Raw genomic sequence first — 18,948 nt, 5'->3', positions numbered from 1 at the left:
CGGACAGCGGGACAAGGAAGAGGGTGTGGAGGGCAGGACCTGGCCGGCCTGGGGTGACCAGGTAAGGATTCCACATGCTGCTAAGAAATGAAAAACGAGAACAGGAAAACTGTGCTTCACCTCTCTCTCGGCTGCGATGGCCTTGGCTGCGGTCAGAGCCGAAGTGTTCCAGGAACTGCCGGCTAAAAGGCTAATGACTGGCCCTAGTCCCTACACCAAGGATGCTACTCTCGCCACCATTGATGACTCACCATTGTGGTATGCCAGAGGAGATCAGGCTATCGGAAATCTGCAATCTAGAATCGGGAACTGGAGTCTGGAATGTTTCGCAACGATGGGTGACTATCCTGAGAGTTCCACGAAAATCCCATGACTCTTGACTCTGATTATTTCCCCCAAATCCACCTCCCAAAGACTCGAAATCAAATCACATTTGATAGCGGACCCACCACATCACTCACATCCGATGTGATAACGTGTTTTTTGCCACTGCCACTGCCACTGGCCCCTCCAAGTGCGATTTTTGCATACTACATATAAGTAACGTGATTTCGCACACCGATCATATACTGTATACCATACCACACCATACTATACTATAGTATACTATATGCTTGTAGAATGATTTTGAATTTGAATTAATGCCCCAGCGATTGGCGATTGCGATTCGCAATTCTATCATTCCAATACGCCAATGCGTATTATTTTCTTCTCCCGGTTCGCAGCTTTCTTTCATCTGGATGGGTTCTATTCTATATACCCTATAGATCATAATTTTCTCTAGGGTTTTATAGGGAATATATATCATCTCTTATAATCTATAAATTATTCCAGGTATCCTTTTGTAGATTAATCTTATTCTTTTGATTTTAATCTTCTTCAAGACTTTTCCTTGCTTTCTTTAGGAATATATATGCTTATATCATCCATAAATAATTCCACTTACTTCTCCCAAATGATTCTTAAACAAAACCCCTTAGAACCCCCCTAGGGTATGGGCATCTTCGAGTCTAATATTTTCCTGGAATCATGATGCAATATTTAGAATTGTTTTTGCCGCAATTTAATGCGCGCTGCGACCTTGGCTGGCCGAACAAAGCACCATTCTATACTTAAACACAAAAACGCAATAAATAACAAATTTGCCAAAAAAAAAAGAATACATAAAATAAAATAAAGAACACACTCTGGGCATTAAATACCACAACGGTGGATTTTTTTTTGGTAACTGGACAGAGGACTTTCATGATTTGCAAGTTTAAAAATAAAAAGAAAAACATAATAATGTGGGATATGGTTTGGCAATTAGATATTGTTATGAAACAGTGCGTTTCATAGTCATAAAAGCAGAGGAAGCTAAATAATTTAAATAGTATTTGTTGCTGGTAATGATTCTATAGAGATGTTTATAGATTACTCTAACAAAGAAAGCTTATAACTTGGGGGAAAAAATTAAATATATTTTTATTTATGTATATTATGCATACCTGGTACTTGTATAGGAAAAGTCTATTTTATGGTCTTAAAAGACATTTTAAAGGAAGAATCTATAAAATACAAAGCTAGAAACATCCTAGAAAGAAAAAAAACTCAAGTACCGGGTATCGTTTAGTCGTTTAACTTCAATCACAGCCATTTCTAATCAAAATACACCCTCCAATCACCAATCACTGATTAATATACTTTATTATAATATTTGTTCAATCCTTTCCGATTGCCAACTATTGTTTACTGTTTACATCTAATATTTCACCAGAAAAATACGGGGGGATGATGACCCCTGGAATGGGGAATGGAATTTTTGTCCCAACAGGTGTAAACAAATTAGTTATTTTTCTTTTTTTGGTTTCCCGAAAGTTCTGCGCAAAAGAAGAATTCTTTACGCAAAAGTCCTAATAATATGGGGGAGGGGGAGCAAAAAAAAAAAAAAAAATCAGAAAACAAACTCATAGATACGCCCTGGTACCCGGGGCTGGCCATACGCGCCAGTTACTCGCCATAGTGGGAGATACAAAGATACAATATCTGAATATGCTAAGCAGGCACAGCAACAACAACTGGCGGCTTTTGCTGCTGATCTTGAACTTGAAAAGCGACTCGAATTCCTGGTAAGCAACAAAATCATAAACAACGCCAAGTTAAAGAGTGAAAAAAAATAAAAAAAAAAAAAAAATCGAAAGACAAAAAAAAAACTCACACACGAAATAATAAATAAATAAATACGAAAATAAACGCCACCAGCCACATCACAACGTCGAGTGGGTTTCGTCTTCGAATCCCGCCACCCCTTTGGCACTCCACAGCCACCCCTCGGAAGAACCCCCTCTGCCAACCCCTTGCCAACCCCCTTTTGAACTTGGCCAGAAAACGGGAATATGCTTTCAATCGAATGGAATATTATGAAATTCGCGACAATAACAAAAATAAATCACGATCATTCTCCCCATCCCCCTGTATCTCATCTACATATATATAGATATAGTTACCCCCTGCCCCTTTCGTATTCGATGGAGATAGTTCATCCGTTCAGTTCATCCTTGTGGCCTTGAGCATTCATTAGTTTCCATTCACCAAGCGGCAGAATCTAAAAACGCCGCCACTCGAGACGACTTGAGAAGACGCCGTAAAGAATGTGAAGCGGTTCGTGCTGGTATGCCGTCAGGTGCGCTACACTGAGACAAAAATTAATGCAAATAGAGATAATTAAGAAGCCTAGATTTTAATAATTAAAGGAAGGGACTTTGAAGACTTGGGAAAATGTGTAACTTGATGGTTCTAAGGGCATTAAGGCATTAATACCTGGTTCTGGTTTTCACTTTCCTTCTTGGTATCTCTAGAATTCTCGAGTGGCTTTGGAGCTCATAACATTAAGAGTGGGTCCTTTTTAAGTAGTTTCCTTGACATTTTCGGATTTTACTAACTTAGTTTCATATTTTAGATTATAAAAAAAAGCTTAAAATATTCAAATTATTGAACAAAACACATTTAATATTGAGTGAATAATTTTTTATTGAACATTTATGTTTTTTGGTAAAATATACATTTTTTAGTTAAATTCAATTCTTACAAGAAACGTAGGTTCTTAAATTAGTAATTTTCTTACCTTAAAGTCCCTAAGTTTTAATATTTCTTTTTATAAGAAATCAAATAATTTCATAGTCCTTTTTACAAGTGTACTTATGTACTTAATCTGTGGTACAAGCTAGGTACATTATTGAATTTTTTGTTTAAAAAATATAAATAGAAAATTAATACTATGCCAATTTCAATCATTGATAAGACATTTTTGTTATACAAATAAAAGTGTATAAAAGATACATACATATTACAGATACATACATTTTAATCCAATCTTAGCTAGACATCAACATTTAAATAAATTTTTATGACGAAAAGAGATAACTTTAGGTGGTAGGTTCATATATATATATTTATTTCATTGATGATTCATAAAATTTAGAAAAATAAAATATAAATACTATAAATATAAAAAAAACAAGAGTAGAGACTTTTAAAGATTGTGAGAAAATATTAAGAGTTTCAAGTTCCGAAACATAATGCCCCCCAAACTCCCATCATCTGAGACACAAGATCTTAAGTTTTGAAAATCCTGTACCCTGGCTTATAAGAAATAAAACCCCATTAAGGTGTCTTATTAACCAGAAAAGCGAAAAGTATTGTTTTACGTAAGTCCGGGCCAGCCCAGGCCATTCAGGTCCGGCGTGAAAGAGCTAAAGAACTGCATAGATTGGCGTTTTTTTTATAGACGGTATTCCTTTACCGCCTAAGCCAAAAAAAAAATAAAAAAAAAAAAAAACAAATGATATTGTTTTTCCGCAAAGACCCAAAAGGGAAAGACGTGTGAAAATGTTCGCAATTCATTGAACTCGACTCGTATTTTTCTGCCACTGGATATAAAATCGTGTGCGCTGCATTATGTAACCTTCCGGGTTATTTTATTTTATTTATTTATATTATACATGTATATATATATTATTGTTGTCATCTAGGGGCTTGTGGCTTTCATCTACAATATGTTGGGGTGTAAATCAAAGAAGATATACGTTAAGAGCAACATGGCCAAGTTGACTCGTAAATAAGCCCAGAATGTGCGTGCCGCCTGCCGGTCGGGAGTTCATTAAACCTCATCAACAAAGCTGTGTTGGCTTCTTGGAGCTTCTGGGTCTGGGTCTTGTTTTTGTTTTTATCTTTCCTTTTTTTTTATAAAGATATTCTTTTTTTTTAATTGTTTTTGGTTTTCATTAAGGGCCGGGCTGAAAGCGAAAACAAAACTGCGACATTTCATTTTTCATCGATCAGCGATCGAGTAGCGTGAGAAGGGCTTGTTTTTTTCTGATGAGGGGTCTGAGGTAGATCAGGGTGCTGTTGGGAGGGAAGAGAGGGGTCAGTGACATGGGCGGGGAGCAGACAGGGTGAGACGTCATTCAACCTGTTGCTGGCCTGGCCTGGCCCGGCCCGACGCGGCCAGTGACTCATGCCAAGGGGAAGCTCCACGCGCCGCCCTACGGCCTCGAATACTACGTATGTATCTCAATCTGTATTAGTATCTTTATTGGTTTTTGTATCTTTATCTCATCTGTATCTGTGGGCTCGCTCTAGATGTATCTCAATGTCTACCTGTTAGATGCAAAAGCATCCTTTGATAAAAAAGATTTGTTTGAGAAATAATTAATGTAAGATGGACTATAGGATATAGGGCTTATCCTATCATAACATATATTAGAATCTACAATATATGCAGTGCTACAAAATATTATCCATTATCCAAATATTAAAGTAATATCATCAATTTCCCATAGTGTTCTCTAGGGTTAAGGGCACCAGTGGCATGTGTAGTGGTTCTAGAGGTGGCATGGTTATCCCACCTAGTAGATGGTATGGCAATGAACCCCAAGGTGAACCCTATACCAACCCCAATACACCCACTGATTATTCAAGAGGGCCCGAGCATTCCAGCACGTATTCCCGCGATCCAAGACTCGTTATAATTACCAAATGAAATGCTGTCGAGATTATATAACGAAAAGCGCGATGCGCCATATAATTCTCCATAGACGCGAACGGCCTTGGGCGGGTTCGGTGACTTCGATGATTGAGAATTGAGATTCAGATTGAAATTGAAATAGAGAGATTGAGATTCGATTGAGATTCGACTCGAGATTCGAATCCGAGAACTTGAGGTTGGAGAACTTATAGAACATAGGGGGTCTGGTGCTGAGGGTGGTGTCTGGAACCAAATGGAACCCCCCCCCCCCCAAAAAAAATGTATATTTTGGGTTCAAGCACCTTCTTTGGCGGATGATACCTCCCCCTTTTGGCGGCGACATTGCATAAATTAAAGATATATGTCTACAAATATATATATATATATTGCTTTATATATATTTTTTCAAAGAATTTGTAAGACAATCGTCGATTTGCGTAAATGGAACTGAAATTTTGAAATAACACGCGATCATCAAAGGCAGCGATCGGATAATGACAGTGATTCTACAGTCTAATCGAATATATAATGCGAATTCTTATTCTTTAGCTTTTATTTATTATTATTTTTTTTTTTTTTTTTGCCAAAATTTCATCGCACATTCCTGTTTTATTCTTGCTAAAAAACAAAACAAGCTCTGATTTGATATACCTGATTATTTTTCCTTTTTTTTTTTTCCTTTTATTTTAATTTAAAAATCCATTTAAGATTCTTATAATTATTAGATTCCATGAGTCGGGCGGGCACCTGTGAATGAGAAGAGCCCGTTTGTGGATTTCCGGATTACGACCTGCCATCTGCCATTTCAGTTTCTACCACATCTGTCTACCGGACTACGACTCGGGGTCTGATTCTGAATAGCCCGCCAAAAAGCAAAAAACTGACTGAAAGTCTCGTTGGGTTTTTTTGCCGCCTTTTTGAATGGTTGGACGCTTAGAACTAGACCCATTGAAAGCTGTCTCTGTGGTTCTTTTTATTTTTTTTTAAGTTTAGGTTGTAAAAAAAACCTCTGAAAAAAAAACAAGAAAGGAAAGGTGATTATGAGGATTAAAGTCGAAAACTATATACTCTAAAAGAATATTGGCCCACCAAACGAACCTTACTCTTTTCTTAAATTATACAGAAGATCAAAAGCGTAGATTTCTCTTCGGTTTTGAGAAATATTAGAGAAAGTCTAGTTTTCTAGTTGCTAGAAATACCCCTTGAAAGGGTATCTACTTTTGGCAGCGGGATCAAAACAGAAACCGCGTGGTTACCCCCTCCTAGAACATCTCTCCCCTCTTCAAGGTTCTCGAGTGTTTACGTTTTGGGGATTCTGATAGTTCTGATAGTTTTTTTTTTTTTTAACAGATCTTTTTGGCATTCAAGGTTACTCTTGTTTTCATGTCCATTGACCTATTTGGTTACCGAGTCACAGTTCCCCCCCATCGATGTCATGCAAATGAGAAGCTCGTGATTCTGTTGTGGAATTTCTTAGAAAATGTGGCGGGAGTCCAGTTTGTTTTTTTGTCGATTTTAGGGCAATGACTCGAGGTCCCTAGAACTCCAGGATCAGGACTCTAGGTAGGATGACTCAGTCCCCAAGAGCTATCATTATCTTGTGGCTGTTCTTAGTCATGCCACTTATGCAACTCCATTGAAAATTATGAAAATTGCGAAAGTCAGCAAAAAATGCATTTAATATCAATTGCATTCACTTCAGTCATGGCCTGTCTGGTTTATATTTAGTTTTTATATTCCATTTTTTTTATTAAGGGGCCTTTGTTTCTTGCACGTCCGTGGTGGGGTGGCTCACCGTTCCCCGGAAGAACCCCTTTCCCTCTAGCCGGAAATTTCACAGGAAAAATAGCTCGAAAGTACGAAAACATGAAAACAAGTCGCAGATAGTAAGAATGCATTCAATACGGTCGTGGGCTGTAGAACGAACTTGGAAAATCATTTTTTTTTTAAATATATAAACATCTTTTTGTTTCGCGATTAAAAAATATAGAGTTTCTAAACCCATCTGAGCTCTAATAAAATCCTAGAAAATTTTTTGTTCTAACACTTAAATCCCTTAAAAAATTTTGAAATACATTTCTATTTAAATTTTTGTTTTAAAACGCCAGAAAATCATAATTATTATTAATAGTGATTTTCAAACCCACATAGATCACTAAGGTTCTCATTCTCACTAGGGTTCTGATCTTGGCTGATCTTCTAACCATCGTAGCACCGCCACTGCTCGCTAGGGGGCGTTTGCTGCTCCAAACGAAGGGGCTTGGGGCATTCTTGAGGGGGAAGCGATTTCCCTCGATCTTTATAGCAAGTTGAAACCTTTATGCAATCGCCCGCCACACCTGGCCATAATATCGAGTACCCGGAGTAGGCCGGACCTCAAGTAGGCTTCGAAGTAAACTTTCACCGAAATTTTGTTGCTGCTTCTTCTGGGTTTTGTATATTTTGTTGGTAAATCCGGACAGTTGGCACTTTGAATTCATGGATCAAATATACAAACATGTCGGCAATTTCGCTTAACCGAAGGTCAAATCGCGAGTTGAACGCGAAACTTCTCTCTGCCATACTCGTGGCGTTTCGAAACTTTTTCACTGATTTTTTTTTCCAATTTTTTTTAGCCAGATAAACAGCATAATTAATATACAATACCCGAAAACCCGTTTCAAGTCAGGGGGCCCCGTTAAGTAAACGGCTCACCAACGTCGACAATTGTATAATTTTTTATATTTTTTTTTCGATTTTATTTTTGGGGCAAAAAGGGCGTGTGTTGTGTGCATTGCGCAAATACCACAAAATCCATGTCTGCAGTTGCCTTCACCGTTACCGACATGACAAAATAACAATATAGAAAATAAATAAAAAGAAAAAAAAACGGAGCAATCGAAATCTGGTCAAGGTCATTGGTTAGCGCAGCCCTCAGTGCGTATACTTGATGCCACAGACACGGAGTCGGACACGTAAGCCAGCCCACAAATAAACCCAAGACCCTCGATGTCCCAAAAAAGTTTAAGTCCTAAGCTCGTCTGCTCCTATGGCCTAAGAATACGGAGGTGGTAGGCGCCCTGGCCCATAGGATCAGTTGCCTACCATATTACAGCCATACAGTAGTCCTTATTTAATTGGAGCTCTAAGAGTTCTCTTTCCTAACTTGGCTTGCAAATTGTTCATTTTGTTTCAAGCGCAGCGACAATTTAGTTGGTCAAGAACTTCTCAAAAAAACATGGATGAAATTTTAAATTTAAAAAAATGACTGGCGGTTAAGCGCCAAGATTCTTACATTAACCAACACTTGATCTTGCGCTTTACAGCGCACTAGGGGCTCTTCTGTTAACAGCGTATTTGATCTTGTTCTTTACAGCACACATTAACATTCCCTCATTTTACTTTCACTTTCCAACACTCATCATTTTTGAAATTCGCCATTTTTCAACAGGTGCCATTTTTTAAGCCGAGGAGTTGCCCCCGAGAAGACGAAGCCAAGGAAACATGGAGCAAATTTAGTGCACTCGGAGCACTCCAAGAAGCACAGGCAAAACGCAATTCGAAATAACCCTGCGATAACCTTGCCAAAACCTCAACCATGTCAGGAAATCTAGATATGGTGAGTTTTGTTGAAAACTATTCGCTTATTGCAGGTTTGCCTAAACATTTTCTACTTCCAACCAGGATATTCCGATGATACCTCAGAAGTTCAAAGTGTTGCGGAAAAGGGATGAATTTCTAATCAACCCATTCTAGTGTTCAATCAAGTTTATTGGAATCGAAGATGAATGGTTACAGAAAATACTGGATTGCCATAATCCGTCTCAAATTGGTTGATTTATGGTCTTAAGATTAGAATTTAAGCATGAGGCCAATGGAGCCGTATTTATAGAATCCTGTCTATAAAATGTTTTTATTATAATTATTCTCTCTAAAGGTATGCAATAAATAAGGATATTTTGTGTGTTTTACTTAAAGGCCACAAATGGCTGATCTGGAAACGATATTAATCTTTTGTCCGCTCTGGACACGCTACGAATTTTTGATCCGAATTTCTGGTAACGACGAACATTTTTTTCTTCAATGCCTCAGAAAAAAGTAATAGTCCGATAGTGAAAAACTGAAAATTGATCGCTTTCCCAGATCCCTACAAGTCGTTTAAGACGTCAATCGTCGAAATCGGACGGTAAATGGCTGAGATACTTAATTTTTTTCAAAGAAGATTTCGGCACAGCGACACTCTATTTATACTTCTCCGACGCTTGAACCGGTTGCGAATTATAAAATGAAGGGTGCATCACAAATTTTTTCGATTTTGGCAGAAAATTTTTTTGTCCGATTTCGGAAAAATTGGTATGCAGTTCGACTAACATTCAGGCGCTGATTTCGAAAACGCCAAGCGTTGCCAGATCGGGCAACAAACGGCCGAGATATGGGCTCTAGAATCTCTGTTTCTGGCCCGATCTGGCAACCCTGCACATTTTCGGAATCAGCACTCCATTGTCCATCGAACTGCATACCACGTTTTTCGATATCGAACAACTCATTTTCGACCGTTTTTTCGCAAAAATGGAAAGGCTAACCATCACGCTTTTTTCCGATTTTCGCCGAAAAACTTTTTGTTTGATTTCGACGAAATTGGTATGCAGTTCGATAGACTTTGGGGCGCTGATTTCGAAAACGCCAAGCGTTGCCAGATCGGACCACAAACGGCCGAGATATGGGCTCTAGAAAGCTAAATTCTGCCCCGATCTGGCAACCCTGCACATTTTCGGAATCAGCACTCCATTGTCCATCGAACTGCATACCACGTTTTTCGATATCGAACAACTCATTTTCGACCGTTTTTTCGAAAAAATGGAAAGGCTAACCATCACGATTTTTTCCGATTTTCGCCGAAAAACTTTTTGTCGCATTTCGACGAAATTGGTATGCAGTTCGATAGACTTTGGGGCGCTGATTTCGAAAACGCCAAGCGTTGCCAGATCGGACGTCAAACAGCCGAGATACGGGCTCTAGAAAGCTCAATTCTGGCCCGATCTGGCAACTCTGGACATTTTCGGAATCAGCACTCCATTGTCCATCGAACTGCATACCACGTTTTTCGATATCGAACAACTCATTTTGGACCGTTTTTTCGCAAAAATGGAAAGGCTAACCATCACGCTTTTTTCCGATTTTCGCCGAAAAACTTTTTGTTTGATTTCGACGAAATTGGTATGCAGTTCGATAGACTTTGGGGCGCTGATTTCGAAAACGCCAAGCGTTGCCAGATCGGACCACAAACGGCCGAGATATGGGCTCTAGAATCTCTGTTTTTGGCCCGATCTGGCAACGCTTGGCATTTTTGGAATCAGCGTTCAAATGTCCATCGAGCTGCATACCACGTTTTTCGATATCGAACAACTCATTTTCGACCGTTTTTTCGCAAAAATGGAAAGGCTAACCATCACGATTTTTTCCGATTTTCGCCGAAAAACTTTTTGTCGCATTTCGACGAAATTGGTATGCAGTTCGATAGACTTTGGGGCGCTGAGTTCGAAAACGCCAAGCGTTGCCAGATCGGACCACAAACGGCCGAGATATGGGCTCTAGAATCTCTGTTTCTGCCCCGATCTGGCAACCCTGCACATTTTCGGAATCAGCACTCCATTGTCCATCGAACTGCATACCACGTTTTTCGATATCGAACAACTCATTTTCGACCGTTTTTTCGAAAAAATGGAAAGGCTAACCATCACGATTTTTTCCGATTTTCGCCGAAAAACTTTTTGTCGCATTTCGACGAAATTGGTATGCAGTTCGATAGACTTTGGGGCGCTGATTTCGAAAACGCCAAGCGTTGCCAGATCGGACCACAAACGGCCGAGATATGGGCTCAAGAAAGCTCAATTCTGCCCCGATCTGGCAACACTGCACATTTTCGGGATCAGCACCTCTATGTTAGTCGAACTGCATACCAATTTTGTCGAAATCGAAATAAAAATTTTTTTGTGAAAATCGAAAAAAATACCTGCTGCAGTGTTGGAAAGCGATTGAGACACGTGTTAGAGATGGAAAATCTTGTGTGAGGAACACGCCGTTAGAAAGCATCGATAACAAATCGTCCAAGTTCTTATCGATATATATTAGGTGTTGTATAACGCCGAAGGCAGTGCTAGAGATGGCAAATGATTGTCTTATCGATATTTATTAGGTGTTGAATAACGCAAACGGCAATTATCGGTAAGAAAAGCCCGCGTTTTTATCGAAATTTAATTATTTAAATTTGAACAATTTTTAAGAACTTATCTATGAGTTGGTTATAATATTATATTATCGTCGGTGGCTGGAAGCTGGACTACAACTATTATATTTCTTAAACTGGACGCAGGTACAGATTGGCCCATCTTTCTGTCTTGGCCCACAAGGCTTTCTGTCAAAAGTATTTTTTGGTATTACTGGACGCTGTTCTGGATCTTGAGGCGCCTTCGTTGGCAAAAGGTGCGCAGTACCAGATGCTGGATAACTCCGAAACCTACACCTGGGTAAAGGTTAAGACATTAATAAGTCAATAAGAAAATGTTTTTCAAACAGTACTTACATTTCCACCCATTATTTTTAAATATCGACAAAGTTAAGGTAGTTCTAGTAGTTATCCAAACCATCCACGAATCCTGTAAATAATATAAAATATTAGTTCTAAGTACTTTGAAATAATAAAAAATGGAACTCAATAGACCCAGTATTTTTAGAGACGCCGTTCGATTTAATGTCAGCATCGTCTGGAAGCTATTCAGTATAGAAATGGGTTCGACCAGAAAAACACCGGGGTGATTTTCGGTCTAAAATTTTGGTCCTTCTTTTCTTCATTAAAATTCTTTCTTTATGCATTTTAAGTTTGAGTTTGGAATTAGTTGTATATATCGGTGTAAAACCTCTGCAATGGCGAACGTCGTTCGATTAAATATGCTGAGAATCTTCTTGAATTCTTGTGTCAGCCAGACCCATATAAGCCGTAAGTAATGTTTGATATTCTTTGGGAATATTGCCTGAAAGGTTTATCCAGGTAATTCCCATTCCCATGTCGGTGGTCCGAGATTCCCACAGAGTCTGTGGCGTCAGATGAGTAGCAGCCACAACAGGAACTGTGATTCCCAGGATAACCGATCTATCCGTGACAGTCGCAACTACCGTGACTGGCGTAGCAGCCGTAACGATCGTAGTTCCAGAGGCCTACCCAACCGCGATGAGCGTATGCCTCCCGAGGTAGCTGATTCTAGTGGTAAGTATATACCTATACTTCTCTGGTCCTCGAACAATCCTGTTAACCACAGCCACTTTAGTGAGAATGCATCAGAGGGAGCGTAGTTCAACGGCGGATGAGGAAGAAAAGGAGATGAAGTCCAAGCTGCCGCACCCGAAGCTGCCCTACCACCCCATGCCCCTGGAGAAAGCAGTGACCATGCGTCCCTACAACGTTCTGAGGCGGGAGGCCCAGCTAGCCAGGACCCTGAGTTCCTACGACAATCAGGTGTGCTTTAAGCCGAGCATTCCACTGCCAGTCAGGGTATTCCAGCAGTCGTGTTGCACCTATGACCCCCGGAGAATGGAGCGCGAGTCAATGACTTCCCTCTGTGGCGAGCAGGAGCACAACATGGAGGGAGTCAAATCACTAATGGCCGCCATCGCGATGCCAGTACGTGAACCGGGAACGGACACCATTACCCCCAACAAATGGGAGTGGACCAGGCAACCGAACATGGAGGCGGATAAGGCGCAGTCACGGGGGGTTCTGCAGATGCTAAGACAGGCGATTTTCAAGGGAGTTTCCGACAAGGGACCACCCACCAAGTTGAGGTCAAAAACGAGCAGCAAACTGGAGTGGAACGGCCTGCGTCCCTGTCGCAAGAACACCGATCCGTTCGGTATGGATCGCATCAATGATACGGCCGACCCTGTCGGGATTTATCAAATGGTGATATACTGCTCTCGGCGTGGGACAAAAAGGAGTAGCGAGGTAACCACCAAAACCAGAAGCATAACGAGCAACTGTCGTAGTCTTGGCAAGGACTCTAGTAGCAGCAATCGTTCTGCCCTTATCAATAGGATACGTAGACACATATGCCGCAGTAGGAAAATGATGAGTTTCCCACCCAAAAATAACCCACTGTGGAATGTTAGGCGTGCCGCCCAACAGCTGCCAACAACAAGGAGACTCGTCAAGGATGAGCAGAAGCGTTTGGACAAGCTAAAGGCGGCCAAGGTGCACCTGAAGGTCCTGCAGGACTCTAAGCGTCATAAAAGCGCAGGGATATCATCTTCCCGTAAAGCCATACCTCTGTCCAGTCGTCCGTTTGTTAGCCAGGAGAAAAGCCAGTCGTATCAGGCTCCTGACAAGGTAAAGGAGGATAAGAAAGAGGAGCAGGATGAGTTGATAACCAAGGGCATGGAGCCCAAAGATCCAACAGATCTAGCACCAAATTAATCTTCATCAACATATTTAAACAAAAATTATAAACTAAAAAGAGCTCTTATGTTTTCGAAATTCAAAAATATTCATTTTGGTATCTGAAGATCGTATTCTGAAGATCGAGATCTAAATTGTCAGTGACATCTATCAAGTATCTATATATCTTTTTTTTTTAAGAAAACCCCGTTTGTTATTCCAAATATTGAAATATTTTAACCAAAAATTAGTGTTAAAGAACTAGTATTATATTAAAAATATTAAAAGTGAAATATTTAAACCAAAAACCTTCACTTCTAATACCATTTATTGTTAGACATTAAGGTTAGTAACAAAAAAAAATTTACATATAGTTTTTCAATACTCTTTCGTGTCCTTCCAATACGCGTGACAGGTAGCTTGAGATAATCTATTCATTTTCGTAATTGAACTCCAAGATTACGGTCTCACACCCTCTTAATTATGTATATGGACGCTGGGAAGGTAGCCGAGTTGGATAATTATAATGCCATAGGATAGACTGCTGCTGATTAATGCGAAGGCGCATTGCATGTCCATCCGGAACATTCCAAGGACCTGGTTTTCGGGTTTAACCCGGAGAATGGCACGTCGCAGAATAGACATTTCCCACTAAAATAGGAACACTTATGTATTTTTGTTGTCTCGTGTATTGTTGGGACAAGAAAGAGTCCTGAATGAGTGTTAATTTGGATAAAAATTTCAAGTCTCACCTGCCGCTGTGCTGCCACAAAGTCCTGCCTATCCTGCTCCATAATTTTGGGACTGGAACATAGTTTGTTTCCCTGCTTCAGTAAGTACTCGCAGATAATCTGGAGAATCAAACCATCCGAGAGCATCACCACAAAGGCTATGGCAGTGAACAGGACCTTGATGTGGGACAGTCCTTGGCGCATTGCCTCCGGAGGTTGGTTGCCCATAAAGGAGTAGCCCATGTATATGACGGCCATGTTGAAGTACAGGCGAAACACCATGGTGACAGCTACATGCCATCCAAAAATCCTGTGTACTTGTCGCAGCATTGCCTTCAGTCGCTCCTGTCGTTGCAGCTGCCTCGTCACTCCGCCATATGAGTCCTGTTCCTGTTGGCAGTTCAGACGCATAGCCTCGCCAAAGTCCAGCAGCAGCAGGACATAGCAGAAGATCACCGAATCCCGGGACAGGCAATTGTAGACGAAATAGCAATTCGCCAAAATGTCAGCCCATCGAATGGTTCGCATCCCGAGAATCATCAGGAAACTGAGGGCAAAGTTAAAGTTGTGCAGATAGTTGTGGAATTTGGCAAAGAAAACGATATAGTAGAAGGATGAAGTGGGCTCCTTCTGCTTCAGATCGTTCCTCAATATCCCGGCCAGTTCGTTGTAGACCTCGCACACCTGCCGCTCGTAAAAGACCGTCAGTACGCACTGGGTTATGAGGGTGCAGAGGTTGAGAATCACACTGCCCTGGCTGACCTGCAAGTAAGCATTAGCTAAGATATTAATTATTTTGGAACCATTCCTTACCTGCATTATGAAGTCCTGACGTCGAAAAGTTCCCTTTTCAAAGTACACCATGGCGTACTGCCAGTACGAGTAGTACAACACCAAAGTGACGGCCATCAGAAACCATTGGTAGCATTTCAGCCATCGCGAGTGCACCAGGCACTTTCGTTTCCAGCTGTAAAAATAGCTGGTGAAGCCCAGGAGCAGGCACTGGCCTATCCAGATGCGCAGAGCCAGGTGGTACAACCGGCGTCCTCGCATCTTCACAAGCAACTAATGGGGCTAAGTTCCAGGCAACCTTAACAACCCATCAATGGAGTTCCTCGCGCTTATCTCTCCTTGACACGTCTTATCGGGGCAGGAAATGCCTCGTTTAAAAGGATAATTTAATTAATGGAGGGAGTGTACTACTACAGTTTTCAAGCAAAGAATGTATATAACTCTACTATTTATAATCTTTAAAAATTGGTGTTTTTTCTATAAATTCTTTAGGTTTTTCTGAGTGTCTATGACTTCTTTCGCAATAACAAATCGAACTGGACAAGGGTTATGAAGTAGGAAAAGGCTGTGACTGCGATGAGGTAAACCAGTCGTCGATCCAAGTGCAGAATGCCACACAGCATGGGTGGCTGGCAGTTGAGAAGCTCCAGGGAGAAGTGTTCAATCTGAAAATATAAATATATTGAGTTAGAAATTATCTATAATATGCTCCGCAATCCTACCTCTCTGGTGAGCCTTACATCCCGTTCCGGCGGCTCTGCAAAGCGCCGCAGAGTGAGCGCTATTCCCTCCAGCTCCAGTTTAATGTGCTCGTTCATCAGGGCCACAATATAGGTGTCTATGTAGAAGCCGGTGGCGTAAAAGGAGCCCACTAGCACCGGATAGCTGACATCCTCCAGCGACTGCTTGACCAGCATATGGAATAGGGTATAGAAGTTGGTCAGGTTGTTGATCAGGGTGCTCAGCATAAGGCCCATTAGCTGGAACTGATGCATCCGAAAGCTCTCCTTCTGCAGGTCTTTTATCTCCCGGCACCGGCGACGTAGCTCCTCCAGGCGGTCACTCAGTTCACAGCAGCGATGTAGGAGCATTCCGCCGGGTTTCAGCTTCGCCATGTCCTGTCGCAGATGGTCCAGCTGGAGATTCAGTTGGCGGTAGTACTTCAAGACAGAGGCATTGATCCAATAGCAGTAGTCGGCCATGTTCTCCGTGTAGTTCCACAGGACGAAGGCGTAGATGCTGAAGTGGACTCGCACCTGGCTGACGGTTCCCTTCTCACCCTCTCCGTATTGGGCAAAGATTCCACAGACCTGGAAGACACAAATTTATTCACATCCTTGAATGTCTCGAGGTAATCCCTCACCTGAATAATCATCATCAGGTTGATGAGACAGAACTTGAAGTACATGAAAAACTCAAAGGGTTTCTTCGGCTCCTTGGGCGCCTTCTTGAACTCCCTCTCCAGGTGCATCCGCTGATGGGTGCACTTCTGGTTGATAGCCTCGAAATGGACGGTGTTGGCCACATAGGTCACTATCACGGTGGCATACTTGATCGCCGTATTGGCGAAGCTCACGTACAACAGAAGCTGAAGTCTGGGGTCCACCGAGTCCGTGAGAGTCCGGAAATGATAGCAAAAATAGCCGGGCAGGACTAGGATCAGGATCAGGCTCAACAGGTGACTGTAGCAGATGAGGAACACTTTAACGGGTCGCTTGAGGGCCTTCTGGGGGACATAGTCGATCACCACCTGGCCATAGATTACGGCATACACATGACCGTACCGATAGAACTTGAACTCGTGTCGATCCCAGAAGGTCAGGTCATCATCGTCCGGTTCCGACATGCCGACTTGGCTCTTGCCGACAAACTGTCGAAATGGTGGTCCGCGGAGGTCCTGAATATCCTGAAATCTCGATTGCGTGTCATTGTATGGGTATGGTATGGAGCTAATTAATGAAGATGGTCGATAGGAACAGTCGGACAGGTGAGATAACATAATGCTTGGCACGAAGGCATGTGGCATGTGACTTGAATGTGGAAATAAATCAGGAGTCTATGAAGTGGTCTATTGAAAGGACTTGAAAAGTGCAATGATGGATCCAGAAGTTTGTAGAATCTGTGGAAAGTTTAAAGATAGAAGTAGCTCAAAGTCTAAAGTCCAAACTGACCGAAGCAAAGGCCGCCAATGAAGGTGAAAAAAATGGCACTGCCATTGTCAGGGCTCTCTGGGATCGCAGGATCAGCAGCTGGACATATCGTCTCTGATTCGGCCAGCAAATATTCCAGGGACAGGCAAACAGAATCCTCGCTAGACCAAGGCTCTGGAAAATATATTTTAAAATTTATAAACATTTATGTACAATTAGAGACATCATCTCTCACACTTTCGGCCACCAAAGTGCCGCCATAACAGTAGACCAACAGCTGGCTGGCCGCCGCAATCGTATAGGCCACATAGAGAATCACTCCCAGGCCGATGCCGCCCACTGTGAGCAGGTTCACCATGCTGAAGCCGATCACCATGGCGGCCGAGACAAAGTGGGCCAGGGTTATGATGGCATAGCGCTGCCGAAAGGACTTGGTCAGATCTATGACGGCATTGTGTCGCACCACAATGGCCCTAAGTTGCTGTTCCAGGTGGAGAGCCTCCTCCGAATCGATGGTCAGTCTGTCTGCAAAGGAGGATATATAGAATATATATATCGAATATATAGTATTATATCCTTACCCTTGTAGGGCTTGAAAATGGCCTTGGTTTCCGACTGTAGAATCTCAAAGAGAGCCGATACATGGCTACAGAACTCGAAATAGAATCCATCACAGCCTCCGAACATGAAAATCGTCACGTATCCTGTGTAGGCGGTGAACAAGTAGGTGAATGGGAAGAAAGGACTCTTTAGTAGAAATGGTGGCATTCTGAAAGGAAAAAAGATGGGAGTTATACTCATTACAGGATACTCAAGATCTCTTCCCAAAACTCACGTCATATTATAGGGCGTAACCCAAACATTCTCATCGCTGCGCTGCTGCAGATATAGCACCAAGGCTATCATCACCGGCTTGATGTTGTAAATGGATCCTGTGAGGAAGCCAGCCGAAACTGGCCAACAATTGATCCTGACGGCCAGCAGGGAGTGCCTCAGGCGAATCTCCTGCTGATCCGGTCGCTCTCTTCCTGTCTCAAACAGCAGTGACCTCAGACGGCACCACATACTGGCCAGATCCTGACGATAACGCCACATGAGGAACATTTTCAGCAAGGTCACAGCCGAGGTGGCAGCCGGGCAGAAGGTCTCCAGGGCCAGGGTTAGTTCCTCTTGGTGCAGAAAACGCATTCCAGCATGCAGTTCGGTGAAGACGCCAATGGCCAAGATCACAAAGTGGACATAGGCCCGCAGAGGTGGATTCTTATTCTTCTTATCCTTTTTCTCAGCACCTCCTCCTGGCCAATAGCCCATCAGGTTTAGGCTATTTCGGGGAACTGCAAAGAAATAAACGGAAAGAGGTTCATTTTTGTTCAGAAACCGGAACCAGCGAGACATTTTTCTTGAAATACTTGGAAATGGCCTCAGGATATATCCTTTATATAGGCTAGAAAGGACACTACAAAAAATAGGAATAAGAAAATTATTAATATCTAGATTTTATACTTGAAGTATAAGATCTTTAGAGAAATCCCTAAAATGTATTTATTTTTTTAAAACAAATAGTTTAAATTTTTTTCTAAATTGTTTAAAATTATTTCAAGTGTAATTGGCTATAAAATCTCCCTTAATTGACTTGTTATGCAGGCAATTTTCGGTCAAAGTTTAGTCAGAAAAGTTTTAGCCATATAATTGCCGGCATTCGGTTACATCCCATGGGGTTTATTTTTGGGAACAAGTCAAGTCCCTTCTCTTAATGCTCTAAACGTACGGCGTACAATCAGAGCTAATGCATCAATTAGCGCTAGTCGCTAATTCCAGTAATCAAAATACAAACAAATCAAGATTAAGTCTCAAATCAAATCG

The 18,948-nt window shown here is 41.6% G+C and overlaps 4 protein-coding genes and 1 long non-coding RNA gene across 8 annotated transcripts; 2 read left to right on the top strand and 3 right to left on the bottom strand.

Annotated features, from left to right (window-relative positions):
• Positions 1-7,375: 7,375 nt before the first annotated feature.
• On the top strand, positions 7,376-8,923 carry LOC138927759 (uncharacterized). Its single transcript, XR_011444245.1, has 3 exons — positions 7,376-7,453; positions 8,436-8,603; positions 8,669-8,923. It is a non-coding gene; the product is annotated as an uncharacterized lncRNA (long non-coding RNA).
• A 2,264-nt stretch (positions 8,924-11,187) lies between these two features.
• Positions 11,188-15,196, bottom strand: Gr10b (Gustatory receptor 10b). Of its 2 annotated transcripts, XM_070283135.1 has the most exons (4): positions 14,957-15,196; positions 14,165-14,905; positions 11,568-11,640; positions 11,188-11,507 (listed from the first exon to the last, which is right to left on the bottom strand). In XM_070283135.1, the coding sequence occupies exons 1-4, from the start codon at positions 15,194-15,196 to the stop codon at positions 11,422-11,424; spliced, it is 1,140 nt and encodes a 379-aa protein (XP_070139236.1). In that variant the 3' UTR covers positions 11,188-11,421. The 2 variants fall into 2 exon arrangements, with proteins under 2 accessions (XP_070139236.1, XP_017088379.2); XM_017232890.3 differs by lacking the exons at positions 11,188-11,507; positions 11,568-11,640 and adding an exon at positions 13,756-14,063.
• LOC108119622 (uncharacterized) lies at positions 11,731-13,697 on the top strand. 2 transcript variants are annotated; one of them, XM_017232883.3, is made up of 3 exons: positions 11,731-11,981; positions 12,033-12,248; positions 12,301-13,697. In XM_017232883.3, the coding sequence occupies exons 1-3, from the start codon at positions 11,852-11,854 to the stop codon at positions 13,449-13,451; spliced, it is 1,497 nt and encodes a 498-aa protein (XP_017088372.3). In that variant the 5' UTR covers positions 11,731-11,851; the 3' UTR covers positions 13,452-13,697. The 2 variants fall into 2 exon arrangements, with proteins under 2 accessions (XP_017088372.3, XP_070139235.1); XM_070283134.1 differs by having other exon boundaries at positions 11,732-11,981; positions 12,310-13,693.
• A 245-nt stretch (positions 15,197-15,441) lies between the features above and the next one.
• Gr10a (Gustatory receptor 10a) lies at positions 15,442-16,961 on the bottom strand. The gene is made up of 3 exons (XM_017232885.3): positions 16,299-16,961; positions 15,658-16,245; positions 15,442-15,600 (listed from the first exon to the last, which is right to left on the bottom strand). The coding sequence occupies exons 1-3, from the start codon at positions 16,959-16,961 to the stop codon at positions 15,442-15,444; spliced, it is 1,410 nt and encodes a 469-aa protein (XP_017088374.2).
• Or10a (Odorant receptor 10a) lies at positions 16,920-18,480 on the bottom strand. Of its 2 annotated transcripts, XM_017232886.3 has the most exons (5): positions 17,921-18,480; positions 17,667-17,854; positions 17,321-17,610; positions 17,107-17,259; positions 16,920-17,054 (listed from the first exon to the last, which is right to left on the bottom strand). In XM_017232886.3, exons 1-5 carry the CDS (start codon positions 18,478-18,480, stop codon positions 17,004-17,006), a joined length of 1,242 nt encoding a protein of 413 aa, XP_017088375.2. In that variant the 3' UTR covers positions 16,920-17,003. The 2 variants fall into 2 exon arrangements, with proteins under 2 accessions (XP_017088375.2, XP_017088378.1); XM_017232889.3 differs by lacking the exons at positions 16,920-17,054; positions 17,107-17,259 and having other exon boundaries at positions 17,508-17,606.
• Positions 18,481-18,948: the final 468 nt, after the last annotated feature.

Source organism: Drosophila bipectinata, chromosome XR (assembly GCF_030179905.1).
Source record: "Drosophila bipectinata strain 14024-0381.07 chromosome XR, DbipHiC1v2, whole genome shotgun sequence".
Classification (NCBI taxonomy): Eukaryota; Metazoa; Arthropoda; class Insecta; order Diptera; family Drosophilidae; genus Drosophila; species Drosophila bipectinata.
This window is presented reverse-complemented; position numbering and strand designations above follow the sequence as displayed.

Excerpts from the sequence above, each read along its gene's own strand:
- Gr10b (XM_017232890.3), bottom strand. The coding sequence starts at position 15,196 with ATGCGAGGACGCCGGTTGTACCACCTGGCTCTGCGCATCTGGATAGGC. Across the intron at positions 14,906-14,956 it reads GTCAGGACTTCATAATGCAG|GTCAGCCAGGGCAGTGTGAT; the intron begins GTAAGGAATGGT and ends GCTTACTTGCAG. Across the intron at positions 14,064-14,164 it reads TTGTGGCAGCACAGCGGCAG|TGGGAAATGTCTATTCTGCG; the intron begins GTGAGACTTGAA and ends TTCCTATTTTAG.
- Gr10a (XM_017232885.3), bottom strand. The coding sequence starts at position 16,961 with ATGCCACATGCCTTCGTGCCAAGCATTATGTTATCTCACCTGTCCGAC. Across the intron at positions 16,246-16,298 it reads ACCTGATGATGATTATTCAG|GTCTGTGGAATCTTTGCCCA; the intron begins GTGAGGGATTAC and ends TGTGTCTTCCAG. Across the intron at positions 15,601-15,657 it reads ATGTAAGGCTCACCAGAGAG|ATTGAACACTTCTCCCTGGA; the intron begins GTAGGATTGCGG and ends TTATATTTTCAG.
- LOC108119622 (XM_017232883.3), top strand. The coding sequence starts at position 11,852 with ATGCATTTTAAGTTTGAGTTTGGAATTAGTTGTATATATCGGTGTAAA. Across the intron at positions 11,982-12,032 it reads CAGCCAGACCCATATAAGCC|GTAATTCCCATTCCCATGTC; the intron begins GTAAGTAATGTT and ends AGGTTTATCCAG. Across the intron at positions 12,249-12,300 it reads CGAGGTAGCTGATTCTAGTG|CCACTTTAGTGAGAATGCAT; the intron begins GTAAGTATATAC and ends TGTTAACCACAG.
- Or10a (XM_017232886.3), bottom strand. The coding sequence starts at position 18,480 with ATGTCTCGCTGGTTCCGGTTTCTGAACAAAAATGAACCTCTTTCCGTT. Across the intron at positions 17,260-17,320 it reads GCACTTTGGTGGCCGAAAGT|AGCCTTGGTCTAGCGAGGAT; the intron begins GTGAGAGATGAT and ends TATATTTTCCAG. Across the intron at positions 17,055-17,106 it reads CATTGGCGGCCTTTGCTTCG|ATTCTACAAACTTCTGGATC; the intron begins GTCAGTTTGGAC and ends AACTTTCCACAG.